Source organism: Magnolia sinica, chromosome 13, assembly GCF_029962835.1.
Source record: "Magnolia sinica isolate HGM2019 chromosome 13, MsV1, whole genome shotgun sequence".
Classification (NCBI taxonomy): Eukaryota; Viridiplantae; Streptophyta; class Magnoliopsida; order Magnoliales; family Magnoliaceae; genus Magnolia; species Magnolia sinica.
Window position 1 is genome coordinate 8,766,413 of NC_080585.1, and position 18,175 is coordinate 8,784,587.

Sequence of the window (18,175 nt, forward strand, 5' to 3'; positions counted from 1 at the left end):
TAAAATATTTTTTTTATGAGAAATTTATTTGGTAGTTGTTAGCACATTTGAAACATTAGCGCATGGCATACATGTGGGCGTTCGAAGATAAAAGGTAGCACATGTGGGACATTTTGGGTGCTTCAAGCTGGTTGATAACAAAAGCCTTACATTAGCACACTTGTGGCCCTTCAAGATAGATAAGACACATGGCATTATGTCATTTGAGGGACGTGGTGCATTTGAAGATTGGACAACAAGGGCTCATTTGGATACCATTAAATAAGTTATTTTTTAAAACTTATGTTAAGTAATTAAGTTATTTTTTTTCATTTAAGTTAGCTAAATAAATATCACAGTAAAAATAACTTGTAAACCAAAGGCTACTTATCTTAATAAATAATTATTTTTAACTTTTTAACTTCGACTTTTCTACTTCTCTCTCACAATCCATGTCAAATAAAGCTTTCTCACTATCTATATCAAAAGAGTCTTCTCATGGTGGATTGTCCACATTGAAGGTGGAGCTCACACACTGGATAGTCCACATAAAAAGATGGGCCCCACATGATGGATAACTCCATGTTAATGTGGGCCCACATATGGATGATCCACATCAAATGTCAACCTATATATAATGATAAAAAGCTCACATCTAAAATGGGCTGGTATGATGGATGCTCCACTTCAAAGGTGGGCTCCACATGATGGGTAGTGGACATTGAAGTTGGGCCCCACACAATAGATGGTCCATATTAAAGTGGTCCCATCAAAAGTTAGCTCCTAATGATGAATGAGTCACATCCAAGGTGAGCCCTATATGATGGGCAACCGACATTGAAGGTGGGGCCCACATGATGGATGGTCTACATCAAAAGTGAGCTATCCACATGATGGGCAATTAATAATGGTCGGCCCCACATGATGGATGGTCCTCATCAAGGTAGGCCCCACATGATGGACGGTCCACATCAAAGGTCAACCCTAATGATGAGTGGCTCATATCCAAGGCGTGACATGAGGTGGGGCCCGCGTGATGGATGGTCCACATTAAAGGTGGGCTCCACATGATAGGCGATGGATATTGAAAGTGGGCCTCACATGATGGACAATAACATTGATGGTGGACCCCACTTGATGGATGACCAACATCAAAGGTGGGCCCTACATAATGAATGGTCAACCCACATCAAAGGTAGGGGCCAAACAATGAATGGTCCACATCAAAGGTTGGCCCCACATGATGGATGTTAGATGTGAGGGAGACCAAATAAACTTGAAGTATAATTACATATAATATTAGAAACTAAATATGATTTTTCACTTTTTCGTTGATAAGTATGTTAGTGTTACCAAAAGTAACTATCCGCTGATCAATGGGTAGAATCTAAGATAAGCTACTTATGGCATAAGTAACTTATCCAAAGTAACTTATGATTCAAACAACACCCAAGTGACATATGGCACATGTGAGATGCTTGAAGATGGATGATGACACTTGGGGGCATATGGCATATAGCATAGTGGCTAGTTTGGCAGATGTGGAGAAGATTGGTGTCACATGATGCACAAGTGACCTGTTGATATATTGGCACATGATGGCATATTGGATATCCTCTTCTCATGGGCATGGGAAACATCATTTCTCAAATACAGGTAAGAAAATAAATGGCCTACTTAATTAGACCCTTAATTGTAATGCAATCTTTTGAGTATCAGGAATATTATCGATGATATTGCCGATGTCAATGATACCAATAACTTTGTAATTCGAAACATTTTCAAGCTGTGATAATATCTTGCTAATTCATAATATCAGTATTTCTATGTATCGCCATTGTATTGAGATTTCGATGTATCGCCAAAATATCACATTAGATTTTTCTTTTAATATAAATTTCTAATGTCATTTGTATTGGTGATATTATCACAAATGCAAGTCCACTTTTCATCCAAGAACAACAACTGTGTGTTGTCATGAGAAATTGAAGAAAATTTTTAAAAAATGAAAATCAAACTTTTTTTTGGGAGGGAGAGAAGGTATTTCGACAACTCTCCTTCAGTTCCTGGAAATTCAAGGGAAAAAAAATAATTTAAATGGAAATCAAACTTTTTTTTAAAGGGGGGGTGGGGGGGTTGAATGTCCTATTTAAAGGGAGAAATCGTGGGTTGAAAGTTCTGTGAGTTGGAATTCAAAAGGTATAAAATATTATAATATTATAAGTTTTTTATTTTATTTTTTCATGAATTTCACTTCAAATCTATGCTTAAGCATAATTCGCATACATTGACATGCATTTGATTGGAGAAATAAGATATTAGATATTCAAAATGAAAAATATCAGGAGAAATTACAAATTTTTATTTTTCGTACTTCCTTGCCTAAAATAAGTAATTGGGAGCCTAAATGTTAACATGATGATGTGGGTGGGTAGATCTATAGATTCACATTGATCTCTTAATATTTTGAAAAAAATATTATTGTTTACACCCATTTTCGGTGCTTGACATTTTTCGTCGCCTTGACATGGTCTAATAGGAAGCTTCCATGTATTGACACTAAGGAGATAGTGATGTAGGGCGGGTCGTAGACAGTTTCATGGCCAAGATGGATCAGAAAAGGCTCGATCGATGACAGAAGTGATCCGGACCAGCGGACCTTAGATCGGGCGTATCTCACAATCCAAAATGAGTTATCGGGTGAAAAATATATGATTTTGGGGTAGAACGAACTACTTTAGCCAACCAACCCGGCTATGCCGGGTTTTGCAAGGCGGATTTACGAAATAGCCCTGAATCGATGGTCATTTCATCTGTTAGGTTTTAGGAGTTGTGTCCAACGTAAAAATAGCTTAGAATAATTATGAGAATAGTTTGGTGAAGCTAAATAGGACACTTACTATTTTTAGCCAAAAACCTTGCGCACTATTAGACATCAGGACCGTCTATAAATGGTAAGTTTACTATTTATAGTAAGTTACGAATTCTAGGAGTTTTAGTTGTAGTTTGCTTCTGATTTTTCTCACATTGCTTGGTATCTCTATTTAAAAGGTTGTGAACTCGTTTATTTTATTCATTAATCAATTTTGAATTTTATAAAATTTATTTTCTATTTTGTTTGCTTTCTTTCTCGTGAATTCGAGAAGCTTTTGTGAGGAGTCCAGAGAAATTCTGTGGATTCGGAATAGTTATCCTCTTGAAGAAGACGGTGCTCGACCTCATCACATTCATCCCTGCGTTAGTTAATACTAATGGAGATCATACTCACACCCAAAAATATCTTCGATTGATCTTTCTTTGACGTTACGCATTTCATTATTATTGCAAAAATACAGAGTCATAGTATGTCTTAAAGAGAACAGATCGACAGATACCACATGATAATGATTAAACGTCCCAATTAATAAGGCAACATATCCAATACATCTATTAAAGACGACCTACCAAGAGAATGTATTCTATCACACATTTGGTTATGATATACTTGGAGAGGTCGTTTCTTACAATCCTTCCAAAACGAAAGATATTCCTAGAAATGTTCAGAGAATTTATAGCATTCATGAAGGTTCCAAATATTCGAAGATTGAACTAATATCCAAGTAAATCTGACTATGGATTGGTTAAAAATCAGGAGAGGCAGACACATCAGCCAAATCGAGTCCCAATTTCGTACATTAATTGGAATTAAAATAATAGGAAAACTTGATGACTTGATCTTGTGGCAGTGGTTTAATTGGGATCAATAAAATGGAAGAAGTAGATCTGATATGGTCAAATAACATATCAGTATCAAGTGTCAAATCCCTCCAACATTCCAAACCAATGGGGAGCAAAGTTAAATACAGGGGGTGGTTTGATCAGAACCATCCAACATCTCAATTGGAAGTATAGGAGGTGGGCCACCAGATGACCCACCATGATCGATTTAAGGTCCATGATCAGCAATCTCTTAATCAAACTGATTAGTGAGCTACAAACATCTTCCATCTAAGGGATCGATTACAAGAAGATTTAAGAAGTCAGTAGTTTCGGATCTATCCAGAGACTTTCTTATCCGGAAAACATTCTGATATGTGAATGATATAGGATCAATAATAAAACCCAGCAAGGGTTTTGCCGCCTCGACAAGCTATAAAAAGATCTATCAAAGAAGAGCTCAAGGCCTCATGTCAAACACATCTATCTATTTTTTTTTTTTTAATTTATCTTTCATTTATCCTATCGTAACATAACATAGCATAGTGTAGTTCTAACATAAATCATACTACTACATAGCAACTCCACTAGAGTGTTATACATTATAGGAGTAGATTAAATATAGGCAACCTTAAGTTATTAGATTATGATCAACTGAATATATATATATATATATATATATATATATATATATATATATATGTGTGTGTGTGTGTGTGTGTGTGTGTGTGTGTGTGCGCGCGCGCGTGTGTGTGGGATTCCTGACCCCTCCAGGGCTTAGTACAAGTCTAGGTACTGTATGGACCCCACCATGATGTATCTCTTTTATCTACTTTGTTCAGCTATTTTTCCAGCTCATTTTAAGGTATCATCCCAAAAATGAGGCAGTTCCAAAGCACAAATGGACCACACAAAGGGAAACAGTGGGGGATTGAATCCCTACCATTGAAAACTTCTTGTGAGCCATAGAAATTTGGGATCAAGCTGATTTTTTTTGTTTTCCCTTCATCCAGGTTTATGTGACTTTATGAACAGGCCGGATGACAAATAAACATCACAATGAGACCTAGGAAGGTTTCAATGGTGGGTGTCGCCCCACTGCTTCCTGGGGTGTGGTCCACTTGAGCTTTGGATTTGCCTCATTTTGGGGATGTACCCTAAAATGAGCTAGCAACATAAATGGACAGTGTCGATAAAACAAACGCATCATGTTGGGGCCCACGGAGCTTTTCCAATACGAAGTACTGGAGGGGTCACTAACTGATGTGGAGCAGCAGACTGAGTGGAGATAACTCGTTTCAACACTCGAGGTCCTGGTATCCATCCCGCGCGGGGGTGGCTAACATGGAGTGTGTGTACTGACATGGGTGTGTGCTAACAAACTAACCCAAAAAAAAAAAAAAAACTGATGTGGAGCACATATAGGGCACTTGAGCAAGGACCGTTCCACATGTGGCAATTTGGCACATGTATAAAATAATGTGTCCTTATAGCTGATACACTTTTCCAAAGACATGCAATCCTTGCTTTGTTCCACTTTTTTCAAAGACTATCCTTTGTTCCATCTCATCCATAGTACTATCCTTGCCAATTTCACCTTTTGGATATAAGACTGTCCTCATTTATTTCCAATTCCGTACATAACTGGTTTAGACAAATTGAGAAGAGCTTACTAGCATGGACAACCACTTCCTAGAATTTTTTTGCTATTAGCACACCATGCTTGCACTTAAACTGAGATAAGTGGGTCCCTCCGGCCAAGAGTGACAAATAAAGCAATGAAGTGTCACCCATAGTAGAGTTCCGCTATCAGTGTCTACCCCAGATCATCATGTCCTCGAATTCAAGTCAGTTGTCTAGAGTTCAGGTTCAGAAAGGCATCCATAACACCCATTTAAAGGGCATGAACATGGTGGCCTAGCATGCTACTAAACAGACTGACACTACACACATCTCGCAGAGGTTAGAGGAGGAATAGATGCAGATTGTAGAAACATCACACCTAAAAAGCATTATCAATTCAACTTTCCTTTTCAATCTTCTTTCCATCTGCACAAAGAAGACAACAGGCCAACTCCCATCAGCACCAGTCCATAACAACAAAGTAAGAGGTGGGGCCACGAAGATGGCAGCACCAAGCACCTGCTACAAAAATGAAAAAAAGGCCCATGAAACTAAGATCACTTCTTCTGTGAAAAGCCAGCTCAAGGGGTATGAACTTGCTCAGTTTGGCCCCAGTATATATCATATGATTAGATTACATCAGAGTATGTGAATGCATATTCCTTTGCTCCCGCCGCATGCAATACCGAGAGCAGCTTCCCGCTGCTATCCTTTCTTTTACTGTGTCCCCACGAGATCCTTCATCCGTAGCCGTGAGATCAACAACGAATTGCCTGCATTGATGTTTTACGTGAAAGTAGTACACTATCTTCTATTTCTCGAAAGTGTGGTCCCCGCCTGGAGGGTCTTAATCTATATTACTTGCACTGTCTCGGACGGAAATTTTCCTTTGATAGGAGAGAGACAGTTAGGCGCTCTAGCCTCACAGCGCCAGGACCCGGCCTCAGGACTGTTGTATTACCCACAAGCAAACATGGGTCACTCCCGTTCACTCGTGGCCCCATGCACCATCCGCCTGGTACAAGCATGCCTGGACCACGGAACAAGAGCTCAGCATCTATCTTGTCAAGTACGGGATCGTCTCTTTGGAACTTCCTCGCAAAAGGCGCGTTGCTGTCAACCATGCCCGACATGTCACTAGCAGTGAGGTGGTGGGGATGCTGCTTGGGGGGATTGTCCCAGGATATGAAGTGCAGATCATGGTTGACGGTAGTGTTGAGAAACTCCTGGGCGTTGCAGATGACAGTGTGGAAGTAGCCTTCAGGCGAGGAAATGAAGTTTGCGTAGTACATGAGGACAGTTCGTGGAAGATTGTCCCATCCCCATATGCAGTAGTCAATGAATGGCCGAGAAAGCGCCATCCAAGCAGAGCCTGTGCCAGAAGTTAACATGTCGATTTTTATATGATGCATGAAAAAGATAGGCAGACAAATGGATACAACGAAAGAGGACTTGCAAAGAAGTGCAGATGATGATAAAACAGACTAAACCTGCAGCATTATCTGGCCAAGCTATCACAATCCAATTGCTCTTCGTCACTCATCAGCAATTTCATAAAAATCCTTCGCGTGCCATTTCAGTCACTGATGTTTCAAACTCAAAGGCAACTCAAAAGGCACACATTTGTTCTGAAATTCTCATCATACGCATACACCGACACACTCCAGGAGCAGCAAATATGAACATCACATAAATTTAGGGAATCGAAGGGAGGAATTAAAAAAAGCTCTGATCCAACAAAGGATCTTCAAGAAGCTCCTTTAAGGGTCATTTGGCAGCATGGCTTGGGGGGTATTGGAAGTTATTGGAGTGTATACGGAATTTATGTTATCTACTTAATTCTGGTGGAGAAAACATGTCTACTTCTCCCCACTGCAGCTTTGCACAACAGCTAGTAGCATGCTTACATGGGGTGAATTTTGTATCCCCTTCTATGAGTTTCACCTCCCAAGGATCTTTGGGAATGTGGAAAACATTGGAAATGAAATCAGTTTCCATGGAAAAACCACTTTTCCTCCATTTGAGGAAAAAAAAGAAAGAAGTAGACCTACTTTCCATTCCCAGCTCTTCCTCAAAAATTGTGAACATTAACCCCTTTGTTTTACCTCACATGATTTCCATGGAAATTTTAAAAGGTAAAAAAAGTGAAGCTGTCTCTCACACAGGTGGTTTTAATGAGGAAACAAAAATTGCCATTTTTCAAGGAAATTGTGAAAATTAAGTCTGATTTCCACAGATAAATTTGTCTTTGCAAACAGGAGAAAATGTCATGTCTGTGTAAATCGATTTCATTTCCAAGGTTTTGCTGAGGATTCAACCAATCCAAACAGCATTAGTCAATTTCTGAGGTGGTGAAGCCACTAGACATTCCAAATCTTGAGGATTCCACGTTACATTTGCCTATCCATGTTTCAGTTTACTACATGCAAACAACCCCCTCGTGAAGTCAAGTTCCCTTTCAAAAGATCTCCTTAACTTCTCTGGAAGATTAAGGTTGTGCTTGGTTGGAGGAAAACTAAGACATGGATGCCGAAAAGTAACCTGGAATATTCAGAAAATGAAAAAACCATGAATTCCATTCTTCCTTCCATTGTTTGTTTGAGATTCCCCTTTCACATGGATTCCACATATGGTCACCTCAAACGTCCCTGATTCTCTTCTCTGCCTCAGAAATTGATTTAATGCATATTTTGGGTAGCTCAGTTTTTTTGGAGAAGCTGGGAAATAGGAATCAGTTTCCTAGGCTACTTTTTTTCCTCTCAAATAGAGAAGAGTACTTTCCACAGACCAATTTCATTTCCAGATTTTTCCATGTTCCCGAACACCACCTAAAGTTTCAATTATGCTATAATCATGCAATCAATATCAAGAGTCCAACAAGTTAACAACCATTCCAGATTTACAACATGATGGACTGGACATAACCATAGCAACTATCACAGATTGCTTGTGTAATCCCAGTTCCTAACCCTAGTTTACCTATAAAAACACTATTCCAAAACTCACCATCGTTATCAACCAATCATTCTCCACTTTGCTACGCCATTACTTTTGAATGGTAACTAAAATTTATTAAAGAGAAAAATACTACAACTTAAGCTAGGTTAAGGATGCACAGACCACAAATGACCCTCTCATTACCCTCTTTCGTGAGAGAATTGGCTATGTTGTTTGCATCTCTTGGAACACTAGACACGGTTAAATGGAGAGCAAGAGCTCCGGTCTTGAATAGAAAAAGCTAGCTTCCAGAGCCCACGAACTATGGACTACGGAGAATATCCAACCAATAACATTACGACTTACAAGATGCCTGTTCAACCACAAGACCCCAAAAAAAGAGCACATGATAATCCAAACTGAAATGAAGAGCAAGAGTCTCCACTTGAAAAGGACCAGCCACAAACAGTCAAGAAACACAAGGATCTCTCCTCTGTCATTTATCTAAACACCCCTAATCATAATTTTTTTTTTTTAAAAAAAAAAAAAAAGAGAGGAAAGGAAAGAAGGAAAAAGAAAAATAACTCCAATTCCATACTGACCGGGGTTCAGTTGAGAACAACCACCAAAATTGAGCTTTCGAAAGCATACTACCTAAGGAGGAGACCATTGTCTTTGCCTTCAGGCCTTGAAACTCATAGCCGCTTGTCAATCTTTAAGGAAATCATTCCTAGAAGCCCCTTTAGATTCATTAGACTCTTACAAAAGCCCAACTAAGAAAAGAGGAAACGATCCTTTAATAACTTTCTCCTAGTCCTACAAAGACTTTTTATTAGAGATCCTGCCTTGCCCCACAACCCACATAAATCAGAAAAGAACAGGGACGAGGTTATGGAACCTTTGATAACAAAAGGCCCATCTGATGAACCTCTTATTATCTACCCCAGAGAACCATATGAAACCCAATAAATCCCAAAGAGATCAAAGAAGCAATTACACACTTCCTGATGTAGGCCCAGGGCTCAACATGTGTTGAACTTGTGAAAAGTTTACTGCTGTTTTTTGGAGCTGAATTGTTGGACTACAGTTGGTAAATTTGGAATACTATAGTTGTTCATTTTACTGATTCTTTGATGATTCGGAGGCCGATGCCCCCATGATAGTATCCCCAATATCATGCCCTGGCCCCTTTACGAGTGGAGATGGAGTAAAAACATGGAAATGAAGAGGCGAGGGTTTCATCACCAAGCCATATATCTTCCCAAAGTCACACTATATTACAGAATCCAACCAAAAAGAATACATTCCTGAAAGGAAACCCACCTTGCTTGAGATATCCCTCCTTGGCTGCCTATAATTCATTTTCCATTTTTTTTTTCCCTAGCTTGCTAATAGCTTTCCAAACATCCCAACATTTTCTAGGGAAACCAACCCCTCTTCCAGACGTCATACTTTCTTTCAATGACCTCCTTCCATAATACATTTGGCTCCCCTCTGAATCGCCACCACCATTTCCTAAGGAGGGCCCAGTTGCTTTCATTCATTCCACCTGCTCCAAAACCCCCAACCTTCTTAAATTTTAAAACGTCCTTTAATTGATGAGAATTGTGGTCTCATAAACCACCTTCCAAAAGGAAGCTCCTTCGAAAGCATTCCCATCTTTCCCTAGACCTTTGTGTTGAGACCTTCTGATGCAGGACAATTAACCACTTGTTCTAAAGCTCGAACTGTTAGAGCATGGCGAATTAATCCCCTTATGTCATAACCTAAACCCCAAATCCATGGGTTAGGTCCTTTGCCGAAACCTCCCCATGGGCCTCAAATCCATGGGTTCCGCCTTCTCGTGGGCTCTGCCTCACATGAGCCACCTGCCTCCACGGGTCCCAAATCCATGGGTTATGCGGGCCACCCAACCCGAGTGTGCCCCTGCATCTCACAGGCCACCCCATTCGAGCCTGGTGTGAAAATGCCCCCGCATTAATCACCCCCGATGAGGAGTCTCGAACACGAGACCTCCCAATTTGATACCAATTTGATGTAGGACAATTAACCACTTGCTCTAAAAGCTCGAACTGTTAGAGCATGATGAATTAATCCTTTTATCTCATTGGCTAGGCCCCAAATCCATGGGTTAGGTCCTCTGCCGAAACCTCCCCGCGGGCCCAAAATCCATGGGTTCCGCCCTCTCGTGGGCCCCAAATCCATGGGCTCTGCCTCACATGAGCCACTCGCCTCCACGGGCCCCAAATCCATGGGTTATGCGGGCCACCCAGCCCGAGTGTGCCCCTGCATCCCACAGGCCACCCCACTTGAGCCCGGTGTGAAAATGCCCCCACATTACCTTCGGACTCCAGTCACACCATTTACTGTTCTAGTCCTTGACAACCATAAGATTTACAGTTTCCTTCTGGGAAATGCGATTACTTCTTCATCCATGGCTTTGATCTGGTTGTCATCTGCCTATGCATTTTCAAGAGTTTCTAGTTCTAAAATTTTATTACCTTCATCAACGAGATAGTATTCTAAGAATTGTTATTACATGAGAGTGAAATTACCTTTATGGTTATTAACCTTCATAACACATGGAATTGGAGGGGTTCAAGGGCTTTTCTTGTTTGGTCTTATGACGATCTTGAGCATAGCTGGTTGGCAAGGAGTGCCCAAGAAAGCCAATGTTTTTATATTTGACCTCAATTATTTTACTAATTGAATGTTTATTCTCTATGCCTCAATTAATTGTGTATGAAACTAATTAAAACATGTGGCTATTTATGGGTTGAAGGAGAGGGTTTCCTATGGTGTCCTAAGGGAATATGAGTTTGACACAACAACCACACACAATGGGAGAGTTGTGTTGCATGCATCTCAGTACCCTAAGGGCGTGTTTGGGCGGTGGGATTAGAAGGGATTACGTGGGATGGGATTCAAAAAACATAATTATTACCCATGGCTGGGATTGTCCCCTATTGCCGTGGGATAAGATTAATGCCATGCTTTGTTGGGCATACGGTGGTACATTGAATGGATATACCCACTATCATTTGAAATTACTGAGAATAACACACGTGTTATATCTAAACAATTCATTTGTTTTGTAACCTCATTCTATGGCATGGGCCTAAAAATGAGGTAGATCTAAAACTTATGTGGCCCCAAAGAAGTTTTCAACGGTAAGTATTCAATCCCCGTTGCTTTCTCTGGTGTGGTCCACTTGAGCTTTAGATTTACCAGATTTTTTGGCCCATGCTCTAAAATAATCTCGAAAAATGGGTGGACGGTGTGGATATAGCCCACACATCATGGTGGGACCTACAAAACTTGCTAACATTGAGTGAAATTGGCACGGGACCCAATGCAATTCCATCTAATCTAATTCCAAGCTTTTCCATTCTTCCCAAACATGGAGTGGAATTGGCACAGGACTAGATGAATCCCATCCCACCTAATCCCTTCTAATCCCATTGCCCAAACACGCCCTAAATCCCATGACCATAGTAGTGGGAGTAGGCTGCCCGTGAAAGGTGTAAGTGGTAATCCCATGTGAGGGAATTGATAACGAGTTGGGATGGAACATCACTATTAAGCTCAACATCAAGTTGGCGCCTACGCCCTACCCCACATGGGAGTGTTAGTGTTCAAAGCATGCAGATTCATGTGGTTGGACATGGCCATGCACTTGCATTGGAGGGTCACATGGTCTCTGGTTTAGAGGACCCATCATGCTTGGACCATATTGACTTGATCACGTACTAGATTTGACTACTCCTTAGACTTAAGGTCATGGTGGGACTTCATGGTCCTAGTGTTTTGGGCTTTGCCTCACCCTGTAAGGCTACATTAGTGGTTGATATATGGGTGGTTAGGCACGAGCATTGGCATGCAGTATAAAAGAAACCCCCAAGTTCCAACATGGGATCCACTTGTTACCCAGGATAGATATAGTGGAACATCTTAATGTATGGACCATCTATCAAGTGGTTTTAAGCTGGACAAAGCGCTTTGAACCTGTAAGATGTTTAATCGATAGATTTTAACAATTGATGCCTTGCTTTTAACCGTTCAATTATTCTGATGGTGCTTGATGGAAGCTTCAATAGTCAAGATCTTGTGATCCATCTCTTAGTTGGGCATGGGAATTGGTTAAGGTTGGTGACCGCGGTAAGTGGAGGCACTTGGTCAGTTTGAATGCATGAATAAAGTGGGGATTTCAGATTTTGTGTACTGGGGCATTACCGAAGTCTATATGGGTAAGGAGCAAGTGTTTTCCTACTAGAACCCTGACTCCTCCCTTATAAATAGATCCTATCTCAGAGTAGAGAAGAAGAGAGATAGCCCTTGAACGTCCCCACCCCTTGGGATGCCCAAAGAGAGAGAAAGGAGAGAGTGAGTGAGAGGAAGAGAGGGAGGGTGTCACCACCCTCCTCCCTTTTCCTTTCACACATGCACGCACATGCGTGAATCCACCTATGGATGGCTCTCAAGTACATTTTGGCCAGCACTACCTTAGTTCCATTGCATGGGTGTTTCCGTTCTTTGTTTTCTAAGATGGATTGGGGAGAGATCTCCTACGATGGAGGCTCGGCATCGAACTTCGCACCGATCATGTGACTCAAATAAGGGGTTTGATCACATCCCCTAGTTTGTAGCTTTTTAAAATTTGATAATATCTAAATAGGGATCCTTCATAAAATTAAAATCTGAGTTTTTTTTTTTTTTTTCCCTTCTAAAATTACTCTTCCATTTTGTTTGTAAAGTTCCCAACATAGCTTCCCTAGCAGCAAAGCATTTTTCTGACCACTTGAGTACATTAGGAAGATTTAGAGGATTCTCCAATGCCATCTCTCCAACATCATCAAAATACTATTCATCAGTGGTAAGTATCAGTTGCCTCATCATCATCAAAATGAGAGAGATTTAAATGCCCCTGGATGCTCAAAGGAAGAAAGCCCACAGAATCTTATTTTGTCAAAAATTACATGATGGCTTTTTACATCTATCACTGCAACCTACAAAAATGCATTCTTAATACTTGGGAGAGTTCTAGCCTATGCATCAGCAAATGGACAAATAACAAATGCAAATGAAGACCAATAGTTAGCATAACTTCGCTTATGGAAGAAAATGCCATGAGGTGTCATGTCTGCAGTGAATTAATTTGCAACCAGCAACCAACAACCAAAAGAGGACCAAAATTGTCAATTAACTTCCCTTTGAGGGCAATCTTTTTCTTTTTTCTTTTTTCTTTTTGAAAGATAAAAAGAAAAAGAAGATCATTGGTGGGAAGAGCCAATTCAGTACATATTCAAGTAGAAACGTAATTACATCCCTAAAGAGAAGACTCTGTACACCCTCTAGAGCTCGTAGATCAGTGTGACAAACATCACCGAGATTTTGAAAATCTCATAAGATATACTCTAAATGATCTAATCATGAGATTTTCAAAATCTTGGCAGAATTTAAAATATTGCATTTTTATTGTGATGTTAGTGGGACATGAACTTAAAAATAGTAAAAACATTTTAAGAATTTGTTATATAATCTATTCAAATTTTAAATTTAATTTACAATAAACATATTAAAATATTTATATTTTCAACAAGATTCTCCCAATAATATCCCGAGAAAACTAGGGCTGGCAACAGGTTGGGCCCAGGCCCAGCCCATTGCCAGGCCTAGAGAAAACCCTCAAATTGAAAGTCTTCCAAGAAATTTCCAGGCCGAGAAATTGCCAAGAATGAGATCTGCACTATGTTGCAGATAAGGAAGACGGGCAGTCCATGGAAGAATATTCTGGATTCCTCTAGTTTCAAAGGATCTCGAGGTTTACAAAGTTTTTGATTTGGTGTCTTTTTGTTCATTACCATTTCTCATAGTGTAGGTCATTGTTGTTGGTGTTGAGGATACATCAGGGAACTCATCTTCATGTAATAATTTTGGATCCTGCAATTAGTTGGCAACCTTAAATGCATTCTTCGAGGAGGCTGTTGCTGCCTCCCTCATCATGCTACAAAAGACAGCACACACTCGTGGGGGGACCTTTGAGTTGTTGGTGATGGCTTAGAGGTTGTTTGGGCCTTGGAGGCCAATGTGGATGTATTTATTGACCATCACTGCTTTGAAGGTGAAGTCCTAGTAGGAACTTCTATCTTGTCTCTGATAAAGAGACATGTCTGTTGTGAATACTTCCATTTCTGGCGATCAGTGAATCTCTCAAGTCTCAAGTCTCACAGTTATGCTAGTCTCCTTATTTTCCCCAACTACTCAACTAACCAAATCGAAGTCACTAGAAAGAAACTGAGGAAAACTAAGGTTACCACTGATTATTATCAGTTTCTCAAGGGATCCTTGCCTGATTCCATACCTTGCTAAGACAACTGATATTGACTGTATGTGTAAGGGAGTCAAGAGAACATCAAAGACTTGGTAGTCATTCACAACCATCTGCTGCTCAGTCACAATAAAGGGATACCGCATAACACAGATGCCACCGTCCAATCCTATTAACAGGGAGGAATTATAGGATCCTTGAACCAGGACTTCACAGAATATACTCATATTTTGACAAGTGAGGCTATGGTTTAGTAATCCAAACCTTGGACAGTTGTGTACTATCATGGATTGGCCATGCCCCCAAAATCTATCAGATTGGACTGTCTTATCCATCATCTTAGGACATTTTTCAGTTAAATTTTAACCGTCCATTTGTAGGCCACAAATTGAAAGGTTCAGGTTGTCCCATTGAGGAGATTGTAGGCATGGTCCACGGTGGGATGTAACAGACCCATGTCTGGATTACCAAACCATGGACCAACTTGTCATGACTGAAAAACCGATTTACCGTGCGAAGCCTCAGGTTCGTAGTTGCATGATCCTTCTAACTAGTTGTCGCTCTCACATTAAATCGTACTTCAGATTCCCACTCCCAAATTTATTGTTGCTTCGCTTCACGCAACTATACTCAGGTTGAGGTTTCTATAGGTCTTCATTAATTAGAGGATAGAATCACGGACACTTACAACATCAATTTTCATCACATGTAATGCTCAAGAAACAAAACATGTTCAATCACATTTCTCAGAACAAAAAAAGAAGAAGTAATGCAAGGCACATAGGGATCCATCCATTCCCCATTTTCAGATCATGCGCCCTGCTAGTTGAAATATGTACTCTAGCAACTTATGATCTGTTGATAGGGCTGACAACGGGCAGCCCAGGCTGAGTAAAACCTGACAAGCCCAGCTCAACCAGTTAAAAATTCGGGTAACACTATTACAGGCCTGCCCAACCCACATCCATTGACCATAACACAGTTTCACCTACAACATGACATCACTCTCAATGCCATAACTTGTAAGAGGACCCAAAAGAACTACCAGACATCCAAATAACTGAATATGACCCTAATCGAAATGCTTACATTTTGCCCCATACACTCTGAGGACAATGAGAAGAGATATATTTTACATCCCAGAGAGGCTATAAATGGAGATACCATTGTTTCTAGTACAGAAGTTCCTATATCAATGGGAAAGAATCAGTATGACTCTTAGAAACGAGAATTCATATACCACATCACATGAGTAAATAGATCCAACAAAGACTGCAGCGTTGACATAAGATACACATAAAGAGAAAAAATGCCTGAGTAACTCGAGAAAACATGAAGGAACTTGTTCAAAATCCAACAAACACTCCCATAATTGAAGTTGCAACCAATGCTGCAACTATATCAATATTTCCAATTTTCAAGCCAAACATGAGCCTGTAGTTCTCAAGACTCAATACTCATAAAACAAACAATCAAAATCAGACCAGTACTCAAATTCTTGCAAAACAAACAATCAAAATCGGACCCATGAGATACGAACCCAATAAACAGACACACATTCAGAACAATTAAAATCACACAAAAATCAAATACCCACATTCAAAATTTTCACAAAAAGAGAAGAAAATATATAATTCAAGATTGGTGAGAAGATAAAGAGCATCACTAACCTGTAAAGAGCTTGAAAGCGGACGGAACACTTCTTCTCTGTGAAACCCAGAAAACATCCGCTTTCTTCGACATATACAACCCTGGATCTATAATAATTGGCTTCGCCCGTTGAAATCTGCACAAATGGAATAGAACCCTATTTCAATTCCAATCCAATTCAAACAAAAAGACTTTAAAAATAAAACACTTGACAGGCACAAGAAAGAAAGATTCACATACTCTTTCCACCCAATATCGCTTGTGTGGTCGATGAAATTGAGATCCCGCGGCAAATAAGAAAACGTGTGCAACAGATCTGTAAAAATTTCAAGGAAAAAAATAGTAAAATCCAAAACCAAATTTACAAAATTGACAAGTAAAAAAGGGCAATTGAATCGAGGCCGTCTTCTCACCGTCCTGGGTCACGAGCGGGTAATCCGACGCACTGAGATTGATGAACCAGTCCCACTCCCCACCATCCTTCAGCAAGATGGCGGCAGCGTGGAGCGTGTTGGCGACCATCGTGGGGCCCCGGTACGTGACCATATTTGCCCTCGTGATCATCCTGACGTTCCCAATTCGGGTGAAGACGGGATGGTTGGAAACGAAATCATGGAGATCCAGCCGTTCCTCAGGGGATGATTCCAGGTCGAGGTGGACCACGTACTGGTTGATCGGATGGTAGAGTGCCTGGAGCGTCCGTTTGAGCATCTGGCCGTCGCCGGCGGAGCCGGAGATGAGGTAGGCGAGACGGGGCGGGGGAGGGAGGGTGGAGATTGGCGACACGTGGAGCTTGGACTCAACGAAAGTGGCGGGCCCCACGGTGGTGGTTGAGGTGCTGAGGAAGGAGAGAGGTGTGGAAGAGAGGGTTGTGAGAAAGAGGAGGAGTAGAGAGAGGAGGGATGCGACGGACAGAGGCAGAATCCATCTGCGTTCCATGGAAGGAGGGCGGAGTACAGAAGATTGGATAGGGATAAGATCCTTCATTTCCCTTTTTTCTCTCCTTCTCTCAAGAAAGAGAGAAAGAGAGTTATGGTGCAGCGACTTGCAGCAGAAGAGATAACGGGTGGAATATTTATTGGCATTCTCACCTCTCTCCGAGATTCTCTTATGTTGCGGACTGCTGCTGGAGTTTTAAGGAAGATGAGGTGTGATTTTCCTACATCTAGTGTTGCAGGGAGACCGTGCAATAAAAAGCTCTGTGGGCCCACCGTGATATGTTTGTGACATTCTATCCGTCCATTTTCACTGATCGTGTTACGATGTAATCCAAAAAATAAGGACGATCCAGATCTTAAGTGGGCCACACCGCAGAGAGAGTAAGGATTGGGACGCTTGGCAATTAAACCTTCTTTGGGCCCACCGGAGTGTTGGATCGGGCCGATATTTAGTTTTTACTTTGATCGCGGTCGGACTTAACTTATGAACCGTACGGATGATACATAAACTTCACGGTGGGCCGGCGTAGGTTTCAACGGTGGGACTCCTCATCCCTACCTTTTCTTATGGGTCAGCCCAATTGAGTTTTGGATCAGCCTGATTTTTGGCCATTCCTTCTAACGCAAGCTACCGCAAATGATGGACGGAGGATTTCAGACATACATCGAGGTGAGCCTCACAGGGCTTTTGAGCACGAGCTTCGCAGACTCGGATAGCGTGAAGACGTGTCTCGAGGGATATCCTGATGATCGTACAGTGGGCCCATCATGACGTATGTGTTTTATATACGCTGTCCTTCTGTTTTTCTGAATCATTTCATAGCATGAGTAAAAAATAAGATAAATTCAAGACTTAAATATACTGCAACACAGAAAACAGCGGAGATTTTAACATCTGCTTTTGAAAACTTACGGCGATCAATAGTTTAGGACCAAGTTAGAATTATGTTTCCCTTCTTCGTATCATTATCCCTACTGCTTCCCGTAGTGTGGTCCACTTAAAATTTGAATTGCCTTATTTTTG

General features: G+C 40.8%; 1 protein-coding gene across 1 annotated transcript; it reads right to left on the bottom strand.

Moving 5' to 3' along the window:
• Positions 1-5,660: 5,660 nt before the first annotated feature.
• Positions 5,661-17,344, bottom strand: LOC131222695 (beta-glucuronosyltransferase GlcAT14B-like). The gene is made up of 4 exons (XM_058217857.1): positions 16,627-17,344; positions 16,454-16,529; positions 16,234-16,349; positions 5,661-6,670 (listed from the first exon to the last, which is right to left on the bottom strand). The coding sequence occupies exons 1-4, from the start codon at positions 17,198-17,200 to the stop codon at positions 6,156-6,158; spliced, it is 1,281 nt and encodes a 426-aa protein (XP_058073840.1). The 5' UTR covers positions 17,201-17,344; the 3' UTR covers positions 5,661-6,155.
• Positions 17,345-18,175: the final 831 nt, after the last annotated feature.